This window comes from Gnatocerus cornutus, chromosome 2, assembly GCF_029298725.1.
Source record: "Gnatocerus cornutus isolate USDA-ARS CGAHR chromosome 2, icGnaCorn1.1, whole genome shotgun sequence".
Classification (NCBI taxonomy): domain Eukaryota; kingdom Metazoa; phylum Arthropoda; class Insecta; order Coleoptera; family Tenebrionidae; genus Gnatocerus; species Gnatocerus cornutus.
In genome coordinates this window covers 3533683-3556920 of record NC_142234.1, presented here as the reverse complement: position 1 = coordinate 3556920, position 23238 = coordinate 3533683, and the positions used below count along the sequence as shown (strand labels likewise).

Below are 23238 nucleotides of genomic sequence, written 5' to 3'. Positions count from 1 at the left end.
ATAGGCTCAATTTGTGACAAGGAATTACCCCATTCTTATTGCACATGCATTTCAAAAACATCCTGTGTATAATGCCATTCAAGTTTGTAGCAGATTTCAAAATTATTTTTTAAATTATGATCAGCAAACTGCTACCTTCTCATATCCCTGCCCTTATTGCTTTGTTAAATTTAAAGAATTGAGAAGATCAAATAAAGCGGAAGATGAATTTAGTGTAAATGATGAGTTTGAAGAAAAAAGCAAAAAAGATCTGAAGACTTATGGAGATCTACAGAATAGTTTTGAAAGTTTTTTCTGTCATGGCAAAAAAAAAGTTAGCTTAAAAAATCTTTTAGCATACGTATGAATAGTGTAATTAAAGAATGTTTTACTACCAAAAAAAATTATAACAAGGTACGAAAAAGCCTTGGAATTACTATCTAAGCACTATAAAGCCACTGGTGTTTCAGAGACATTGAATGTTCATGTTATTGTTAGTCATCTTCAAAACACAAAATCACTGTTTAGGCCTCTGGTCTGAGCAAGCTGGGGAATCAATTCATTTTTAAAATGCTGGAACAGATATGAAAGGAATAGTTTAGAAAACCCTGACTATATTAACAATTTAAAAAAAGTTATTGTTACATTTTCCTCAACGCATTTGTAAATATACCTTTGCTAAAACTTTTAATTCAAATAAATTGCTTTGATGATCAGCTATGATTTTAATTTACCTATACTTATGTTGTCTAATGGTTCTGTAACAAGTGCCTATAAATAGTTTTTGGCGTCATTTTCATGCACCTGAGGAGATCTGTGTAGTACACCCAACGCCTTTTTTAATGAAATGGTAATTTTCGCTTATCTAATTAATTCGGTTAGCTAGTGCCAACTAAAGTTTTTGTCAAACTTGGCGGAGGCGCTGGGCTAGTGCAATTTTCACAGCCTATAAATTCTCCCGTTTGAATCTAGCTTGACATCAAAATTATAACATTTTGAAACAATAGTAGAATACTACGTGTACACTGTCCGAATATAAATCTTTCAAGTAACTGGAAACTACTTTTTTGGTTATTTTTTCAACTTCACTTCACGCGGATGATAAAATTTGAGTGACTACTTATACTTATATCTATTAGTATTTACCGTAATCCTCTTCGTATATAATCGCGACTTTGGTCCAGTTGAGGAAGGCCATTACGTCTTGAAAGGCATTATTGAGTAGATGTTGAGCAGGATGTAGATTGATGGAGAACTCTCGAATGTCTGTATCAAGATCCAGTCGTGCCTCCAAATGCGGAATATCAAGTGCATCGCAAATCGAGTGTATGTGAGCACCCAACAGAGGATCAGAAGGGCCGAAAACGGCGTGCACTCCAAACTGAACTTGGTTGCAAGCTGCAATGAATAAAAATTATTACAACCGAAAAGCACTGCAAATCCACTTAAAACAATTTTGTATTTGTAGCGCGATAAGCGGCTTTAATTTATCCCTTTACGTCTGACTTGTTAAATTAAATTTGCGAGTTGGCAAATTTATGTCCGTCGAGGTGCTATTAATTTTAAATTATTTCACTAGAATGTCATACTTTAAAGAACAACACCTGTTGATTGCTCACCTTTGCTTACCATAATTATTTGTTTAGACGTACGAACCAACTATTAAATCTCACATGATTTGTTTCAAATTTGAATCCAACTTGGTATGAGCGATGCCCCTTCACTTGGCTGTGAAAAATTGGCTTTCATTTCTTTTAATTGCACGTGAAATATGAAAGGGGCGGGACAGTAACTTCGGATTGCAGGCGCTGCACAGTGGGCAACTTGCATGCTTCTGATTGAACGAAAATTATAGCGCTTAAACGGCTTAAGATATTTAGTTGAAGTTTTTAGGATATACATAATTTAACCTGCTTTATTTTATTATGTAAAATAAAGAATTTTTTTTGAGTATCAGAACAAAAATGTAGAAAAAGCCAATAGGCTACCGGACTGTTTTTTTTATTTCAAAAAATAAATCTGTCTAGTCTGAAAACATTAAAAATCAGTGTCCATTTTTTTTACGCAATTTATTTATACAAAAAAAAAGTTTAAAAAACGGATAGTTTCAAACACGCGCCTTGGTGACGTAACAACTTCTTAGTCGACGCCTATTGGCTACAGGAATGCCGAGGCCATTGGTGAAAATGATAAAGTTGAGTTTGAATTGAGGTTATGAATGCATCAAATGTGTGTGCAGAACGTGAATTGCTGTAGTTTTTGTATCTTTCTTACTTTAGTGCTCCAATAATCAAAAAGCGAAAATGGACAGATGGCGTTCTGTACAGATGACTCCTGAGCTGACTTATGAAAACAAAACTTCTCATTGGTTGACGCAAGTGTGCTATAAACCGGAAACCAGTTAGGAATCATAACGATTACTCTATCTCACTCTCACCAATGCAACATTCCGTTGACGTATGCGTTTTCTCAATTCATATGCATAGAAAGGAGTTATGACGTAAGCACTGAAGACTTATTTAAACTAACAGCGCGAAGCTGGATTTCAAATGAATATTTAGCTAATAATTCCGACCTTTGGAGAACAAAAAATCTGTTTGGTAATTGATTCATGTATATACGTAACTCATAAACATAATAAAATGCATCGATTTTTCTGGTGTCCGGTAGCCTATTAATATGTTAAAATAAACGCAATTCTCGGATATTTTTTTATTTGTTACTAAAATATTCTTTAAAAACAATATAAAGATGTAAAGGGGTTTGGTAACTTAAGCAACAAAACTGTAACAGCAATGTTATGAAGGTATCTGTCAACGTGCGCTGAACAATTTCGCAATGGTCGTAAAATTAGAATAAATTATTCCTTGTAGCAGCGTCTATATCTTAGTTTAGGTCGGAACAAAGGACAATTTTATTGGTTTTATAATTTTGTATACGATTTACTTTTCGAATTATTATTCAGTTTTCAAGTACATTTGTGCCGCCACTGACTAATCCTGTCAAATGTGACAGTTGTTTGGCACTCTCGTTTTTGTCAAAACTAAACTAATCTGTTTTCAGTCAGATCTTCAAATTATTTTTCGAGTCCTGATTGGTCAACTTTACAATCTTATAACTTTTACAAGAAAAGGAAAAGAAAGAAACTTTTCACTCAGACCTCTTTCTGTATGCTCCCTGATTCTCCAGGTAAGAGTTGGTGCTTTACTTACCAAACACCCTGTATATAAAAATTTTTATATGGACAGTAGGCAGGAAATATTAAAAAAAAAAATAACAAGTAATATGATGAATGATGTTCATCTTCGTCATCGTCATCATTTTCATCATCGTTATTATTTTCGTCATCGTCATTGTCATGTCAATATCGTCATTCATCGTCAGTTTAATCTTCTTTTTCTTCTTCGCTGGTGTTCTCTATTAAATCTAAAACACTTGGATCCGTAATTTTTCATACAGGGGCACTTTTTCCTTTAAAATTACTAATATAATTTATGGTGGTCAACTACAGGTAGTAAGAATTTGTCTCCAAATATTTACTTTCACCAAAAACAAATTGTACTTACTTACACTTATTTACATTAGAAATAAATATATTTAAGTGCACCAGTGGTATTTGTGGTAAAAAAGGGTGTATATATAAAAAGAAAAAAATTTTAATATCGGAAGACAACAAGTATCCGCTTAGACACTGGCAATGCGCGCCTCCGAGCGCCCAGCATATCAGCATATCGAGACAGTTTTCTTCGATTTTCAGGAAGACGGGCAAGTATGTGCACCCAAATTTAATTACTTTGTATACTAGAAACCCTAAGGAACATTTTGGTATAAATATCTTGATGTAGACTCGTGTAGATCAAAACGTAAATTTGACTTAAAATTTAAAAATATCTAAAAAAAAAGTGCATTCTTAAAATATTTTTTACAGCTTTTGAATCCAAAATTTTATAAATATGTTTTTATGAAATAAAAGCTCAGATCTTATGATCTTATGAAAGCTTATACTTTCCAACGATGTATATGTTGTTATGTATGTGCCAACTTATCAGCAAAAACAAGTGGCGAAACTGTCCGCAATTTAGAGCATAAATTGCGTGATTAAAATGTATGCGATTTTAGCGAATTTAACGGCCTATATTTTTTAAACGGCTTTGTGAATAATTCTAAAATTAAGACAATATCTGGTGCCCATTTAGAACTTGCACTTGTGTTAATTGTAGCTCGATACAAAAATGGCGATTTTTTTATTTTCGTTCAACCAGAAGCATGCAAGTTGCCCACTGTGCGCTGCGTGATTTTCAACTGAACTGAGCTTTTCAGAAGTTCGAAAAAATTGATCTGAAGAAGTTGAGAGGTCAGTATAAGCAATGCATTATTATAAATGATAATAAAAGCATGTGCAACTAGTGTTATTCCATAAAAGTGCTAAACAGGAGAGCTGTAAAATGAATTTCACACCCAAAGCATTACCTCAGTTTTATGATTGGATATTAAAATGGATTTTTTGAACAAAGTTTTCTCTCCATAAAAGTAAATTACACAGTGAAACGTCTACAAAGTCGTCGTTATAAAAACGGCGCCGCTTTTTTTATGCATTCCAAAATGGCCCAAACATTATATTGTTTATAGAAGGTAATTACACGATGCTACTTTCTATTTTCCAGTTCAAAAAGCTCACTTCAAAGTTTAATTGGGTTTTTCCCTTTTATTATATTAACGACAAGCTTGTCGTAATTATTATTCCAGTATACGCTATCATCCTTAAAATTGGGTGAAAAGAACCTGCCTTCCTTGGTCATTACGCGAAAGACACTGTCCAGAAAAATTTAATTGCCCACATTTTCAACCTGTTCACTCCTTTCATTTCCAATTAGATTCTTTAACGATCGAGGATTAACGTTCGCCAATTTACTTTGATTATGGGCCAATGGCGATGATGTGTCTCTTCATTAAAACTTAATTACTCAAATTTAACGGATAGACGCCCCTTCCACGTTGCCGTTGGTGTAAAGCGGAAAGAAATTAATGCGAAAGTTGATCAGTTAGGAGCACTTTTTACGTAGTGATCCTACAGGGAAAATATACTGTTTAGACACCCTGTACTTTTCATTTAAAATTCCTGCGAAGAAACAAGCCACTTGAAAAACAATGATTTAGATCAACACTTTCTTTTTCAGCTCGCAAAAAACATCCAATTCTTTTACTTCAATTTAACCTAATGCTACCCCATCTATCTTATGTATAGTTTAATTTTTCCACCCCTCTGCTCGAGAAAATCTGTATAATCTCCTCACTTATCGTTCCATTCGTTGGACTCCAACAAAAACGTGTACCATATTCTGTTGTGTTCATTCTATATTTTATTTTAAACTGTTTTCGTTATAAATAACAAAACCGGTTTAAATCACCGGCTTTAGAAACATATTCTTACGAGTAAAAATATGCAAACACGCAAATAGGATTAAGGACGAATGTTTACGCTTAACTTTAGAGGCGACAAGCGGTTTGAATTGGCGATAGCTTGAAGTTTATGGATGAGCAATTTAGAAGTTTGCTGGAGACTATTTTACTGGATTTAAAGAGAAAAAAATGGAAGCACAAACACCATTCACATGATGTATGTTTTTCACTGAGTTTGCTTTCGGATTAGTAGTCAGTCACTTATCTAAGGTAAATATTGATCGCGGATTTGGATTAGCCTGTCGTGAGGGTTGGAGACGATTTGAGGATTCCATTTTTTCGAGATGGAAATGCATTCATTTTACACGCAGAGATTTTACCGATTTACAAAGGAGCAATTTCAGAAATTAGCGGGATTTGAAAGGGATAAGTTAGATTTAGTCTGTCCAACGAATAAATAGATGACAGTTTTCTAACCAAATCTGCGCGATAAAAACTAGTACGAACAACCGCCAAATTTAAAATAGTTTGGTTTCTATTACTTGATTATACAGGGTGATTTTTAAAAACGGCAGGCGTTGAAGAATTTTTATTTATGAACCGATTTCAAAAATTTAAAAAACAAATTAAATAGTTTTTAATTTCCTATAAACTGATGATTTTAAATTTTTCTAAATGTCTTAGTATCTTTTGGCCGATACTCAATTTTCTTATTTTAAATTGACACCCATATTTTTTTTCATAATTTATGTTTATGTTTTATGTAATATGTTCTATTTTTACAAAAAATATAAAAAAAAATATATCAAAAATGAAAAAATTTAGGCAATAAAAGTTGATAAAATCTAGGTGTGTGGTGTCAAATAACACAATATCGTTATTGTAATGTCAAAAAGCAGCAAATAACAGAAAGAACAAGTTTTCTTTCAACAAGATGGGGCTACACCTTACAATGCACAATGCATTTCTCGTAGGTGTCAATTGTGCAATAAAAAAAACGGGATGGCGTTTCAACAGTATTTTAATTAAATTAGGTAGTTGTTTTTTCTGATTTGTAATTATTATTGTCTTTAGTTATTAATAATTTAAAAAAAAAATGCCGATCCTTTCTGTTATTTGCTGCTTTTGGACATTACAATAACGGTATTCTTTTATTTGACACCATGCACCTAGATTTTATTAACTTTTATTGCTTATTTTTTTTTCGATTTTGATAATTTTTTAAAAATTATTATATTTAAAAAGTAGAACATATTACACGTTTCTGAATCAAGAAAATTAATATCTTCCAAATTATGAAAAAAAAAATGTGGGTTCCAATTTAAAATAAGAAAGTTGAGTATCGCCCATAAGACATCTAGAAAAATTTTAAAATCATTAGTTTATAGTAAATTAAAAACCATTTAATTTGTTTTTAAAATTTTTGAAATCGGTTTATAAATAACAATTCTACAACGCTTGCCGTTTTAAAAAAATCACCCTGTAGAAAGGAAATCAACAAACTGACTAATTCGGTGTTTTGTCATTAATTTGCTAACGTAGGAAAACCTCAAAAACCTTCATTTTTAGAATGAAACACACACTTTATTGGCAGTCCAGTTGTTACAAATCTTTCATTATCAACATTCTAATTAAGTCAAGTTGACCAACAGATCTTGAATCTACTTATCATGAAACTTGCAAAAGGCCATTTGTACAAGAGAAAAAGCGAAAAACTAGTAATTAGACACTATTTTACCAACAAAACTCAAGGAACAGTGCAAACAGTGGATCTTAAAGTGGTCAAGAATGACAAATGTCAGTGAATGTCAAATCATTGACACATTTCTAAAAAAGGCGGGAAGGCGTAGTTGCATAACCAACTTAATTCGAGATTAATATCCCCAAAAAAACGGAAAATTCTAGAGTATTTCAAGTTGCCATGTTTCATGCCATACAATTCAAATCATCCTATTCCAAAACATAAAAGTTACTATAGTTGGCGATAAAAAATAACCCTAAACGGAACAGTGGGTGAGATTGGTAACCAAATGGACATTTGACAATTTAAATGCCAAAACTTCAAAATTAAATGTTTAATTTCAACTCACTCTGCAAGAAAGCGTAAGAAATAGATAATTTCTGCATTGGGAAGTTTTGACACTAAGAAGTTTTCTAAGGTAAACAAAAATTAAACAAACTGAACTGATATTGACAACAAACTTTAAAGTACAGTCCCATGAAATGATGATCGAAAAGTACACTCTAATTTTGCAGAAATCAAAGGTAATTTGATTTTTCTGTTTAGTGAATGGATATTACTCGCTGGATTTACTATACCTGTAATGAATATATGTCAATTTTGATTAATAGATTTCTCCACAAGCAAGTGTTAAGTTTTTAGTTAATTATCATTTGGTAATTTGCACCAAAAATAACAAAACAATAATTTAAATTTGGCGCCTACAAAAATTCTCTGCAGTTAAAATGAGATTTAATTTGAAATACTGACCTGACCTGACTGTTTTATTTTCGATTTTTATTTTATAAGATCTCTAACTTAAATTTGAAGTTGGGTAAAATATAAAGTAATTATTGTAGAAATCTCTAATTTAACGGACGAGACTAAATTTAACCAATTAGAGCCATAATTTGGCATTCGACGTCAAGCTTTTGCGCATGGTCTTTGCTAATCCAATCTGTTTTACTGATATATCTTATTTCTTTAGTGTTTTACATTTTATATTAAACTAGGGTGGTCACAATGTCACATCGCTTAAACCTCGTGTTTGGTGGCCGTCGGATTTCGGGTCAACGGCCCAACGATCCACTTTACTGAGTTGAAAACTAATATGAATGAAAAATACAACGCGAAAGCGATAGAAAAAAATATCAATAGAACTCATTCTCGCAGAAAGAGATGAAATATTAGCATGTTATCTGTCGAATTATTTCTGTTCTCTTACACGAAAATTTGCTTTATCGCTTTCCGCTTAGTATTCATATAGTGTCAGTGGTTTTCCCCAAAACGTGCAAATGTGCTTCTAAATGCGGCACTTAAACGAGCACTCTGTTCTGTCCTGTTGGTCCACTCACCCTTCTTGCTAGCGTGGAAGCTGTCATCACGGGGTACGTATTGAATATCATACACCAGGGATGTATAGGGCAGCAGAGTTTTATCCTTGTTGATTTTGTAGACAGCATGTTTGAAAGCTAACTCAGTAGCGCCGTCTCTCTGGTCCTCGGTAAAGATCGCCCCTGTAATTCCACCATTCAATTAGTATGTGGTTACGTTAATTATTTTATTCTGTTAATGACGAGGGTGACCAAAAATGAAACACCGGCGAAATAAATTGCTTCGACTCACGGAGTTTGGAACATGCAAAATTTCATCGCGAACTGAAACGAATACTGCGAATATGACGATACTGCGAAGCTTAAATTAGAAAAAGGGATTTCGAAATTTACGAGAAGTAATTTGCGAGATCGTTGGAAAACAAGCAGCGTAATATCATTTTGTTTGACAGTAAGAACGACATAGGAGAAATTTATTTTGAAAAAGAAAAAACACAAGTTGACTAACCGATCCAAGCAGACACTTCACCGCCGGCGCGGATTTAAAGCATAATTAGTTCATGTTCTCTGTTAATCTAACTTTTAATTGCATTGGATAATTTCTCGAATTCATGTAAAAGATCTTCCTATATTTTTCATGCAAATATGTTGATTTCGCCAATATCTGCCGCGAGAACGGTTGCGCAAATCCGAAGCTCCTGCATTGCTAGAATGGCTTGAGTATACCGCCTATGGGGACCACTTCAAGGGAAACTCTCCCTTAAGGCGAGTTCCGGGAAAATAAAACTGGTCAGATTGCCTTATTTTGACAAGCTTACTAAGTAATTCAAGGAGTCTTCTGTTTTGATGAAAATTTCAGTAACTTCAGTAGTATACGCAAGAAAACACGGTTTTAGATTTTTTGGTCTATCATTTTAAGAGGAGTCTTTTATGTAAAATCTTCTTGTTTTGGTTCAAATACAAGCAACAATTCTTCTAGTCCGAGGGCTTGAATCATAAGCTAAATTAACGAAACATTTTTTTTAATGTTTTATGATGAGTTGATTAAAATCTACTGGAGTGGATAATCGCAACTTAATCAAGGTGCCTCCATTATCTTAATGCTAATTAGTAATTAGTCTTATTTTTATACGAACACAAGTAACAATTCTTCTGCTTTGACCACAACTATCGCCTAAATTTACTTAACCTTATGAACTTTTGCTAACTAAGCATTCGAAGTAAAATTAATGAGAAAATACGATTTCGTCTATGAATTCTAAAAAGATTCTGTACTTTCTTACTTATTTTATTATTGAAAAAATAAATATAGTAGGTGACAATTTAAAAGCACATACAGAGAAAATACAAACGTAAAAATGCTGTAAAACACGGTACAATTTAAGCAAATAACAAAAAAATAATTGTACTATTCTTTTCTCAGAGGAAAGATTTAAATTGTAAGCCGCAAATGGACATTTTATTTTAACAATCGTGTTTTTATCTATGAGCCCGTCTGGTCAAGCACCCAAAAAACACATGTTTTTGCCTATGAATAGACCACAAGGTTGTATAGAAATTAAGTTTTCTTTTTTTGTAAATCTGCCATCGCAATTTTTTCAAATATTTTGTCATGGTTTATCGATTTGGCATTTAAATTAAAAACTTTTATAGAATAGAGTCAACAAGTTCTGATGTGTTTCCAGTTCTACGTTTACAAATTTTTGCAAAATTTGATGTTGTTCATTATCATTAACCTAATTATTAGTGCACTTCGGTCAAACTGCGATTAGACACACCAATAGATCTTGAATCTACTCAAAATCGAATTTTGTTAAAAAGTTACGCTTTTTTAAAAGATAACACATTTTGAACTACTTTTACTTTTCAACATGTATTTGCGTTGAAAAACGCGCTAAATTGTCACTAATAGTAATTTTTATATTGTATAAAATAATGTTATGCTAATTGTAGAACTAATTGTATATTTTTCCCGTCAGAACGCGAACAATAGTGATTTTACAAATTTAAATTCAAAATTTCCGCAATTAAAATTAAAAGTTCACTTGTTTTGCATTTTATCAAAATCGAACTGTAGCTAAAAAGCTCTAAATATTCAGACAAGGGAATGGAGGGTTGGTAACAAACGCAGGTATAATAACCCAGTTGACATATACCTAGTAAACATTTTATGGCTTGAGTCAAACCACCCTTAGAAATAAAACTGGGTATTTTTATGGTCTCCAACCGAAAGGATTAGACTGCCCGGTCCTCTCATAATGTGGCCATAAAATTTACTAGGTGTATGCCAACTGGGTTAACAATACTACTTTTGACTTTGCTAATCAACAGTACCAGGTTACAAAATTTTAGAGAAAAAAATCGCGTTTTTAATTTTTTCTTTTCAGTGAGCCAAAAATTTTGTAATTTTGGCAATTTTGGTCTCCAGACAGTAAAATTTGGAGGGTTTACTACTTTTGTCTCGCGTATCAATTGTGCCAAATTGCAAAATTTTAGAAAAAAAACGCGTTTTTTGAAATTTTTATTTTTAGGTGAGCCAAAAATGTCTGCTCTCTTCGATAAAATTTTGTAACTTTGGCAGTTTTGGTATCCAGACAGTAAAATTTGGAGGCTTTACTACTCCTAATGTGTTAATTACCCTATGCTAAATTACAAAATTGTAGAGCAAAAAACCGGATTGTTAAAAATGTTTATTTTTAGGTGAACCAAAAATTTTGGCCATTTGCGATAAAATTTTGTAACTTTAACAGTTTTAGTATCCGGGGAGTACAATTTACAGGCTTTACTACTTTTGACTTGTTAATTAACTGTGCTAAATTACAGAATTTTATAGAAAAAAATCGCGTTTTTAGAAAAGTTTTTAGAAATTTTTGGCCCGCCTTGAAAATAAACATTTATAAAATCCGTCCCTGTTGTGAAAAAAAAATTGAAATTTGGTACAGTTGACTGCCTGCCCTTAAGTTAAAGATAAAAATCTTTCCAAATTTCATTGCGTTAAAACTGCTAAAGTTATAAGTTGGCTTTAAATATATTGGAAATTTTTGGCCCGTCTTGAAAATAAAAATTTCTAAAATCCGTCCCTGTTGTTCAAAAAAACTGTTCTTTAGGATAAACAGTCAACAAGTCAAAACTAGTAAACTTTCCAAATTTCGTTGACTTAGTATCATAACTACCAAAATCACAAGTCCGAATGAAAAATATTGGAAATGGTAAAGCAGAAATTGACTTCAAACTTATGTGATTTTTCGACGAGTTTTGGGAATTTCATGCACATTTCTGCCGATTTCCTCATAAGTAACCGTTGGATCTTGATAAAAACTTTTAATTTGATGTATTTTGACAACTACTTCACAAATACAGCAAGAATCCAGCCTCATTTCGATTTTGAAATTTTCATTTTTTTATGAAATACATTTCTAACTTAAACCAGTAAAAAATCTTAATTTTTCGTTTTCTGCCTCTAACTTCGAAAATATTTGACTTATAGACGTCAGATTTGGCCCATTTATAGATTTTTAGCTGCTCTTTCGATTGATGTACTGTAAACCCAGTTGACATACACCTAGTAAATTTCATGGCCACATTATGAGAGGACTGGGCAGTACTAATCCTTGCGATTGGGGACCATAAATGAGCACAAAATGAGTCCGGGCCTGTTCAACCATCGGTCAATCCTCTACTTAGAAATTTGTCGGCTGCAGTTTACAACACCCAGTTTTATTGCTATAGGTGATTTGACTTAAGCTATAAAATGTTTACTAGGTATATGTCAACTGAGGTTACTATACCTACAAAATGACCCATGGAACTTGTCAATCTTTGGACGGTTTACTGCTTCCATTACTTGCGGTTTAGAGTAATAAATTAATCTTTGCTCACAGAATAAGACCGAACTTTTAATAATGAAATTGAACGGAATCATATCTGCTTTATTTATAAAGCAAAATGAACCAATTTTGTAAAATGTTTTGATACATAGTTATACGTAATGCTTTTTTCAAAATAATAAAATAACGTCAAATATAGTGTGAAATGGAAAACTGTAAAATTGTGCATCAAATATCTTCAGTTTCAAGAAAATTCCGAAGTTTTTTTAAAAACTAAAAATACAGTCTTTTAGTAATGGAAATAACAAACCTAACTCGAAAACTGAAGTCGATATTTTTTTTTAATAAAGAAGTTATTTACCCATCAATTTACATGGGATCTCCCATAAGAGAAATGGGTGAAGACTCCTCTTAATTTGTTTGTCAGACTTTCACGTTTTTGCAGTTTTGAATTTCCATACGTAATCTTATTTAATTTGGAACGGGAAGACGGGATAACTTTGCAATGAAACTGATAGTTGACTAAATAAGCCTCTGTAAGTGAGTGCAAAGTTTCTTGTAGAAGCAAGTACGAATATTATATTTTAACAGCGTTTTCCCTGGATTCTGGGTGAAATATTGTCTTTGAATAGCTACATTTCTGGTATTAAATTACCGAGACTTTCCTGGAGCTGAGATTAGAGGTGTCACTTAAGGGAGCGATAATTTTAAGAAGAAAAGCTTGACGTATTGAGTAAAGTGTAAAAGAAGATGTGCAAGCTAATATAATTAATTGCTTTTTTCAGGATTTAGCTTTTTTTGTGTGACAAATTTGATTAAATTTCGAATAAATGGCACGGAGCATTAATTTTTAATCAATCTGAGGTTGAAACCAAGAAGTTGTTTTCAGCCAAATTAAAATTGATAAATTTAGGTTACTGCTGTTAATAATATAATGAGGTTTAAAGTTTTATTCTTTGGTCTGGAGAAGTTTCTCGGCTTTTTAGATTCGAAGACTAAAGTAGTAAAAATTTATCGCTGAGATTTTGAGTAAATTAGAATTTGAAAAATGATTGAGGACTCGGGCTCTTTAAAAGTGCATTAAGAATCATCTTGCTCTTGCATATCCATGCATTATTGTGTCATCGCTTGAAATGATAAAATATAAAACCCGTTAAGCCTGTTTTGATAAACGAGCTGTTACCAGGTAGACATTATTAAATCTGGAGATTTTATTTTCATTTTCGGACGGAAATTTTGTGGTTTGCGCAAGCACTCTAATTGACGTGTGACTGGTTATTACCGGTCTCCGTAGAGTTTCGAGTCTTAATTGAATTATCGAGGGTTGATTGATGTAGCGCTAAATTTTTATTGCTGTTTATGTCAGAAATTCATCAGAAATTCTGCGGATCCTTTTCTTGTAGGTTAATCGATGAGTAGTCATCGCTCGAGATTGTTCTCACATTTTCACATTAACAGCTCAATTTGTAGAGTGACATTTGACATTAGTTCCCATTTTCTATAAGGGATGAGAAATGTGCTTTTCCGAAGGCTTTTGTAGTTGCTGCGTTTGAGGACGTAATTGGGCAAATTATTGTGCGCGCGTCTTGGAGGAATTGTCTTCAATTAGCTGCTAAAAACGGAATTTACAATTGGAGTATCTTTACGTAGGATCTTCGAACTATAAAAAGTCCTAAGCGCTCAGATCTCTGTTCTTAAGCTTGTGATTTGAATGGCTTTATAGTCATGCAATCTGTTCGAATTTTCTCTTAAATGTTAAATCCAACAACAATATTAGATTCTAAAATGACAAATGTTCCCACAACGCTTCGCCTATTACCGTTGCATTTACCTATTATCATTCTGTTTAGCGCACAAAATTTCATTCACTGCACTATATTAACAACGCAATGAATATTAATCACAAAATAAAAGTGTTCGAACTCGACGGTTTCGCTCTAATTTGAACAAAACTCATAAGCAAATAAAAAAAGTTGCTAATTATTTTTTGTTTCCTCCAATATTACAACCGAGCTTTTTAATTTCGACCGCTGCATTCATTTTACCACTATTGTTACCACGTTATGATCCGGAAAATGAATTTTTTTATTGTAAATGTGGCAAGTTTCAGTGTGAGAGCTGAATGTAATTTGGACTTTAGGTATAGGCGCTGGATTAGCTATTACGAGGGTTAAGGTTTGTGGCTGCTTCTCCAAGGTTCGTTAGACATTATTGTGTTGGATTCTTTTTTACGTACAACCAGTGAAAAGTTTTTTATGAGCGAATGGAACACGTTTTTGGGGCGTTAAATTGAAGAGCCAAAAAATGCGAACGTGTCGTGCTCAAGTGGAGGATTTTAAATAATAAGTTCGGAGCGACAATGAATTTAAATGTGCAATATTAAAAGCTATGATTTATCACCAACAAAACGTGAAAAAAATCTACCAGAAGCAAACTGGTACTAAATGGGGAACGAGCCTTTGTGATGTCTAAATATTAATGCTTATACTATTCAGATCTCTCCATTCTAGAATTTACTTCAGTGCAAAACTGATTCATTCATTATTAATGATGCTATCATTAGTGTTCATTCAGTCCGATTTCGAATATGCATCGTCGTTGCCGTTAGCTCTTTAGCGCAGTGTCCCTGTAATAATATCAATATCATCTAATTTGCCTAGAAGCCTCGGGAAATAATTTACACAAGTTGTGCGACGCTATATTTCACTAATAAAATTCTCCTGGCATTGTTTATAACCAGAACAGGTAGATACAATCAGGATTTACAACACATTGGAGTATTAGGTACGTAGCCATAAAATCGTTTAGAAGCTTGCGAAAATTATCATCTCAGTGCCAAAATGCATAAATTCAGAAAATTATATTATAAAGCTACAACGTACGTTCCTTTATTTAAATTAGAATTAATGCAGTTATTACATTGCCTCCGTTTGCAAATCTCTAGTTTAGAACAACATCGAGAATCAAAATAGTTGTTTGGGTACCTAGGCCAAAAAGCCTTTTTTTTAAGTAAAAATCATGTTGTGTAAATAATGCAGTGGCGTGTCTTCTAAATGTTCCTTAACTGATTGTGGAATTTAATTTTTTTTAGGCCGCCTTCTATTTTTAACGTTTTTGGAGACATGTAAATAGATCAGAAAACGGCGTTTAGCGGCCTAGACTTCCAAAAAGGAAACTAGTTAGTTTTATTGTTTAACGGTTGGTATCGCTACTGCTATCAATGATCAGGAGTCTGCTAAAGAGGAATATAAGGGGCTATTCTGCATCGAGTCTGTTAAATTTAAAGGGTACGTTAAAATAGTCAGATTTAACGGTGCGGGGTTTAAATAGCTACTAGGTGGCCCTCGGAATTCTGTAGATGTCGCTTTTTTCGTAAACCTCGCTTTTCCGTGGCGTTGGATTTTAATTTGAGATTGTTTATTTGTTATACTATAAAACAAAGATGGCCTCGAAAAAGTTAGGTTGACAAAAAAACCGGGTTCTACAGAATTCCGACAGCCACCTAGTTAATTGTATTTTGTCATTTAACATTTAGTAAAGAAAGATTTAAGATAACTTTATATTTTGTGGTTTTCGTTTTTTGAAACTCTGTTTCAAATAATAACGCATGGCAAAATGTAGATTTTCCTGAAAATTTTAGAATCAAAAAAAGCATAAAAGGTTTAAAGAACCAACTGGCTTCGCTATTAAAAATTTAACAGTACTACGCAGAAACTTCATAAATCAGACAGGCTGCCCCTTTCATGGTTTCTGAACTCATTGCAAATTCTATTAAAATGAAAGAAAAAAAAATAAGAGACACGGCGTTTGGGCACCACGACATAGCAAGAAAAAAGATACAACAGAATCTCGCGAATTTATATAAATTGGTGAGTTTCTATGAATACAGGCGATTTCTGAGTTGGTGTCCTCTAAGCCATAAAATGGGGTTGTAATAATCACCTCCTAATTATCCAACTTACGATTTTCCCTTGTGAATGTGGTACGGGTACGACCCTTGGCTAAGTGTTTGCCATCTTTCTTCACAACATTTGATAACAGGGGTTGGAAAAGGAAAACAACAAACCATCGATAATAGAGCAGCAGTTACAAAACTGGTCCAAAAAATATTATGAAGAATAAAAGGGTTCGCTCTCTTACTAAATTTTTATTTAATGGAAGAAATAAAAAAATAATAAACAAATATAATGTTGACGTAGCGATGATGTTAACGGGGATGATTGAAGTTACAAAATTTGTCTAAACAACTATTTTATGACTTAGCGGATACCAACTCAGAAATCGCCTGTAAATTTGTTAATTCGCAAATAAACATTGCATTTCAATATCCTCGATAATAAGAATTATTATACACACAGGGTTTTCGGTTTTCGCTGCCATATTTATACAGAAAAATGGCCAAGTCAAAAATTTTGAGATTTTAGCAATAATTATAAATGAGCTGCAATAATTTATATTTTGGGACTCATTGTTTGGAAACAACCTGTTTGTTTAAGTTTATTCATTCATAAATTAGTATTGGCCAGAGGCTGAGTTCACCTGATTTTGTCGCTGAGTGTCTTGTGATTTTGTCCAACTTTCCCTGATTTCTGTGTGATTTCGTCAAACTTCCTCTGATTTTTTTTGATGTCGCGTCCAACTCCTGATTTTCAAGTAATATTATCTGATTTCCTATTGATATCTTAATGATTTTCCCTTATTGTCTGTCTAATGATTTCTTTCTGATAACATGACTTGTCAGAGGTTAATACTTGTCAAAAATGGCACACACATAACTTCCTTTTTTTTTCTCGCTAATTTCCCCTGATTTCCGTTTGATTTCGCCTAACTTCCCCCGATTCCTTATAATTTAGTCTGACATTCCCTGGTTTGTCTAACTTTCTTTGTTTTTTTTTTTGTATTTCGTCAGCTTCCCTGATTTCGTAACGAATTCCTCTGATTCATAGTGATTTCCTAAAACTTAGGAAGGTTAATCCCAGAAGTTCAATATTTTCCAAAACAGTATCCGACAAACTTTCCTAGAATTCCTTGTGTTTGCGATTAACTTTCTCGGATTTTCTTGTAAATTCGTCCAAATTCTTCCGATTTTCTTGGAATTTCGTCTAATTTACCCTGATTTGCTAGTGATTTCCTCTGATTTTCTAATGATTGGCCCCTAATGTTCAAATATTTTCTCCTGATTTTTAGTGATTTCGTCTAACTGCCCCTGATTTTCTGGTGATTAAAAAAGGTTTATTTGCGCTTTTTCTTCAACTCATGCAATCACACAATAGATTCTCAGTTTATGAAGAAAAAATGCTGTTGATAATTCTGTATCATGAAATAAACGTAGTACGTTAAAATGGAGAATTTTAACGTACGTCTGTTAATTCGATTGTGAACGAGCCCTAGTGATATGTTTGCGCGTGCGCATTTTGTGGTTTTCACTACTGTCATCGCGAGAAACGAAACTAATGAGAATGAAAAATCGTAAATAATATTTAAAAAAATATTTGAACAATGTATAAACGTAACTGGAAACTTGAAACGCGTTTAGGAATGTAGAAAATCCTTGCATACTAAAAGTTTAGGTCAAAGATAATAAAATGTAAATTTATTTATTACCAAAACGTGCAGTTTTTTGCTTAGTATAATTTATTACAAGTAGGTAAATTATTTGCGAACATTACTTTGTTGATATCTTTTAGAAAATATTTTAATGAGTGTCTAAAATGCATTTCTGTAATTTTTAGAACATGACCAAGTCGCTATCCATCTTGTAGAGCTCTTAAATAAAAATCGAATGTGAAAATGCATTTTGTACTAATTACAACATAACATTATTATTTAATAATTTATTTAATAAATTATTTATTCGACGAAAAAAATGGCTCACTTGAATTGCTCAATCAAATTAAATTTCATGTTTTATCTGAATATAAAAATTCATTCATTAATAATTAAAGTAACTTCAAATTTCATCTCATACATGTGATTTCTTTGTTATCAAAGATTTATCAAATGCATCAAATTTGATGTAATTGCATTTTAAGAATTCAACAAAATTCATCTTATTTCGTAACATTTGTTAAATATCCTCGAAAACAACTGTCAAAGTGAATCGAAAAGCACCCTGTTATATTTAAAGGATGACCTCGGCTTGCCTTTAAAATTAGCAGCTTTTTAACGTACTTTGGTTAAAATTTTAACGGACTTCGGTGATACAGAATAGGAATTTCACTTTAAGGGACCTTTAAAATTTTAACACGCGTTTAAATTTAACAGACTGGATTCAGAATAGCCCCTATATTGTTTTATTTCCAACATAGTCGCTAGACGACCAACGCTGCAGAGTAAAAGCATTAAATCAGTTTTTTTAAATTTTTTTAATGTTGTTGGCCTACAAAATGCTTAGCATTTTCCGGCCTTGTGATCCAAATAACTATTACCACACTACCCACGTAAAAATCAAGGCCAGAAATAGCTATTTGTGTACCAAGGCCAAAAAGAAAGAAGGCGAGGGCAAAATGACACTTTTTGGCCGTGATACGCACAAGATTTTTTAGACGACATCATTAAATTTAGTGATTTAATCATTTATAACAACTGAATAATTGTAAATATTTATGAATCCTTCAGAAAAGTTCATATTTTCTTTATTTACATTTGCAGTTTTGGCATGTATAGGTTCACAATTTGTATGAATTAGGTTTGATGTGCTTTTTGATATTGTTGCAGCAGCAATGCTAGACATGTTCATTTTCAATAAATTAACACGTCTTTGTTACACTTTACACTTAACTAGTATTTAAATATTTCAGATTTATGCATAAACGATGTTTGTCTGAATCCCCAGCTTCATATTTGTTACAACAAAAACACCTCTGTTCTCGCGTTACCCTGCAAAAACACTATCGCTCGTTTTTAATCTACAAAAACTTAAATGTTGCGTAGCTTTTGTGATACCAAAGCTCAATATTCAATGTTTTTCTTGGCTTCAACATTTACTCACAGCGTCCCTTCGATAAAATCGCAATAACAGTGAAAATTTTATTTTTTGCACCAACGACTGCATGTACTGCACACAAAACTGCCACTAAATAAACACAACAGGCTAGTTAATTGCTTTTTTGTCGGACTTCGGCTTTAATTGATATTTCGTCCAATTCTAACGTTTCTTAATGATTAATGAAATATGCAGATACAGAGAGACCCATTTTTAGGTTGTTTTTAGACGAACAACATTTTTTAACGATTTTCTGTTAAGTGCCGTGATTTTGTTAATTTTGATTAAAAAGCAGTAAAATTCGGCGACGTTAGTACTTTGTACTTGTTGATCTAATGTGCCAAATCACACAATTTTAGAGCAAGGATTCGCTTTTTTTAGGTTGCACCAATTTATTAGGAGTTTACCTAATAGTTTAGTTTAGTTTTTCTAGCTAGCAGTTGTATCAGTTTGACAAATTGGAGACAGTTCGAGTTTGCAAGTTGCCATTCTAGGAACTTTTAATTTTCAACCACCTAATTAATGTCGTGCAAAAAATCTCTACATTTTCAGACTTTAGGATTTTTAATTTTGCTTTAAAAGTTACTAAAGAAAATAGAATTAGAGTTGGACACCTTAAAAATGATGGATGCGCCGGTTCACGATTTGAGGTCCTCTGGAAATTCTATTATTTGGGATTTCCTAAAAATCCCTAACTGTCTTCGTTGAAGTGTATGTGTTTCTGGATTTCTTAAAATTCCCCAAGGACTCTCTAAAAGTTATGAGGATTCTTAAGGACGTTGCGCTTGATTTTTGGAAACTCTGTGGATTTGTCTGAGAATCTCTCTTAAATATTCAATTGTGAAACATTATGAAGCAGAAAAAATGAATTAAGTGCATCTGTTTGCGATCGATTTTTTTCGATAGACACTTTATACATTTTATAGCCAACTTTATTCAAAGTATATACAGGCTGCGCAAAAGAAAAGTAAACAGAAGCGTTAATTGTCAAAAGGTAATAATTATTCAAGTTGTTCACCTAAGCCTTCTTTGTTATTTGTGAACGGGTTGTAATGAAACATAAAATTAAGATTATTGAATACGTGAGGTTTTATTCAACGTAAATTGAACTACTTCACCGTTAAAAATGTCACATCAAGTATAAAAAATTAAATTTATTTACCAGAAACTGACTACGCAGAAAGTGACTGAAAAATTATAAAAACGTCTCTCAAAATCTTGGATGTCTGGTCTGGTCTGGGCTAGATCAAGCAAGTGGAATCGCTCCTTAAGATTTTGTGTCCGCGGCTGTATCTTGAATTTAAATTTTATTAAAATTCATTCATAAGTAACAAAGATGTTGGGCTAGAAAGCCTTTGGTGGGCCACCCTGTATACAAGCTGAACCTAAATAGATTGTACAGATTTTAACTTCAATATAAGACAACGCACTTTGACATTACGACCAAATTTTGCGTTCCAAAACGTCACCGATTTCGAGAAAAAAATGATAAAAGTTTTTTGCAGAAAATGCCACGGGAAGTGGCAAAAAATGTATTTATCGGAGTTCCCGTCAGTTTAGCAACAATCGTGATAAAGAAAGTTTGGATGTAAAGTGCCAAATTGTTAAAATTTGGATTATTTTGAGTTAGATTTTTTACTTCTTTGTCAGCGGTTTTTTCAAAATTGTTGTGATGAACCTGAAGTTATAAAGTTATAAAGTGTTTTGTTTACAGGTGAAACAAAATTTACGCTTGATGACATTGTGGATTGTCCAATAGGGAAGGGTATTTGGTCATTTTTCGTAATAACTTCAGGTAACTTTTGATTATTTTGTTTCTAATTAAAGTTTTAGTTTGATCCACAAAGCGAGTCAGGAAAAGTGACCTTACTACCACCAATCGCCATAAAGATTGGCGCTTTTGAGGGCCTAATTTATTTCAAACAAATTATTTTTTTGCAATAGGCACTTTTAAAAATGTTTTTTTTTAACCAGTAATTAAATGAAAGTTAAACAAGTATGATAGGTAAGATATGATAGATAAAAGCTTCTAAAGTCGCGCAGAACTGTCTCTCTCAATCGGCAATATGAATTTTTGCGATAAAAAGCTATTGTTCGAACGGTTTTTGTAGTCTTTAGGAGACAGCGTTTAAATTCAGTTTCATACGCGTCGAATAACGGATAATCTAGGGGGTTTTGCCCCATTCAAATTTTGATTTTTTTTGGAGAATTATCTACAGAGGTGTTTGATATTGGGGTTAAAATATTTATTTGGGTTCACCTGTATGTTATACGTCCCCTGTTTTGTTTTCGTTGATCGTTGATGATAATAAATGCTTATATCAAAGAAAATGGATAAAATCGGTTAGTTTTTTATTTTTGCAATTTGCTTTTGATCCACGTACGGATTATCTGCTATAATTTTAGCTGAAGCAACTTTATTCTTAGGCATTATTACAGTCCGACTTTGAACTTTTTTGATTATTATTTTTCTTAAATTGTAGCATCAAGCTTTCCTTCACACTTTCCCAATATTAACAGGGTGTTGGTTTATTCAGAATTCGAAATATTGGTTTGGAGAATGGGATAAATTAAATGAGCGCCTATACATATATGTATAGAAGTATATGTATGTATTATTTAGGTAGTTTTTTTTTTCTTTCGCGATATCAAATAAATTTATTTTTTATTAAAGGACCGCCAGTGATGAAATCTCCACAAGGGAATATAAGACGTTTAGATTTGATCTGCCCGGAAATTTTATCACCGTCACATTGTCAATTGAATGTATTTTTATTGCCTTGGGAGTCAAAAGTGTCAAAAACAAATAAAAACTCTTGGTCCAACGATGTGTGCGTTGAATACTATTAATTTCGAGTTTACAAGCTCAATAAAATGCGTCCCTAACTTTTTCTACCGGTTTCCTTTCACGTTCGCTCAGATCTCTGTGGTTTTTCTTGCTTAATTCGCATTTAAGTTGCACCCTTCATGTCGACAAACTCGTGTCGAGATGAGCGGTTTTTTATTGCCGAATTAATGCCGTGGAAATGCTGGCTTACCTATTTTAACGACAGGGGGCAATGCGACAGCGACCGCGAGCAGTCCGGCGAGCCCCAAAGTGGCCCCCCAGCTGCCCCACCGCATGGCTCATGGCGTCAAACCACCGCCGGCGACGTCCAAACCCATTTCGCTGCAGAAGCCGAGCTAACTGAAACAAAATGATTTTACCTTAAAATTGAAAATTTATTACGAGGAGAGAACTCTTTTTGGAAACTTCATTCACAAGCGATGGAAATAGAATTCCCAGATAAAAAATAAATTTCTTCAGGCTGTAAACGTCTACTGGAAGTCCCCTATAAATCCAGCGAAATTATCGCTTTGCTCATTAAAACGTCACAACAAAGTCAGTGGGCACAGTTAATGTTTTTTTCTAGCTTGCAAAACGAATAGAATCTCTTATCAGTGGAAGAAAACGAACCATAAAGTTTGACGGTGGGCTCCCACTAATAATGATGTAGGGGAAAGGCCCCTATATTGTACATACCAGCTCCTCATTTGTACCACTGCTGTTTTTTTAAAATCTGAGATAATAAACGACATCTAGACATCGCGAAAACTGTGTTAAGAGAAGTTTCGTAATCTCAATGTAAGTATTTTTCATGTCAAAATGAAATAGTTATTTACAGTCGCGTGTGGTAACTTACATTTTACAGCGCGAAATCAGTTTGAAGCACGACGGCGTAGCCGGAGTGCTTTAATGATTGAGCGCTGTAAAATGGTTAACGCACAAGAGTTGTATTAAACTTTTTGGCCGAAAAACTTTTAATTTAAATAATTGGGTTTTTCAAAATTCATGAGAACTGTCACATCTGACATTTGTAAATTTCATCATCTGTCAATTCTGTCAATTTTGTAGTTGCTGCACAAAAAGTACACAAGATGGCGCTGTATAAAAAACGTTTTAATATTACTTTAAAATTAGAAATATTGTCTTAATTGAGATAATAATTTAGG

General features: G+C 33.0%; 1 protein-coding gene across 6 annotated transcripts in view; it reads right to left on the bottom strand.

The window, feature by feature from the left end:
* The window catches only part of LOC148178177 (glutamate receptor ionotropic, kainate 2-like), a 116976-nt gene that overhangs the window by 70758 nt on the left and 22980 nt on the right, over positions 1-23238 (bottom strand). For all 6 annotated transcript variants that reach the window (XM_088029349.1, XM_088029348.1, XM_088029353.1 and 3 more), the window contains exons 2-4: positions 22284-22432; positions 8455-8616; positions 1126-1377 (exon numbers count right to left, since the gene is read on the bottom strand). In XM_088029349.1, coding sequence (XP_087885475.1) covers positions 1126-1377; positions 8455-8616; positions 22284-22368 — 499 coding nt within the window. In that variant the 5' untranslated portion in view covers positions 22369-22432. The remainder of the gene's footprint in view (positions 1-1125; positions 1378-8454; positions 8617-22283; positions 22433-23238) is intronic.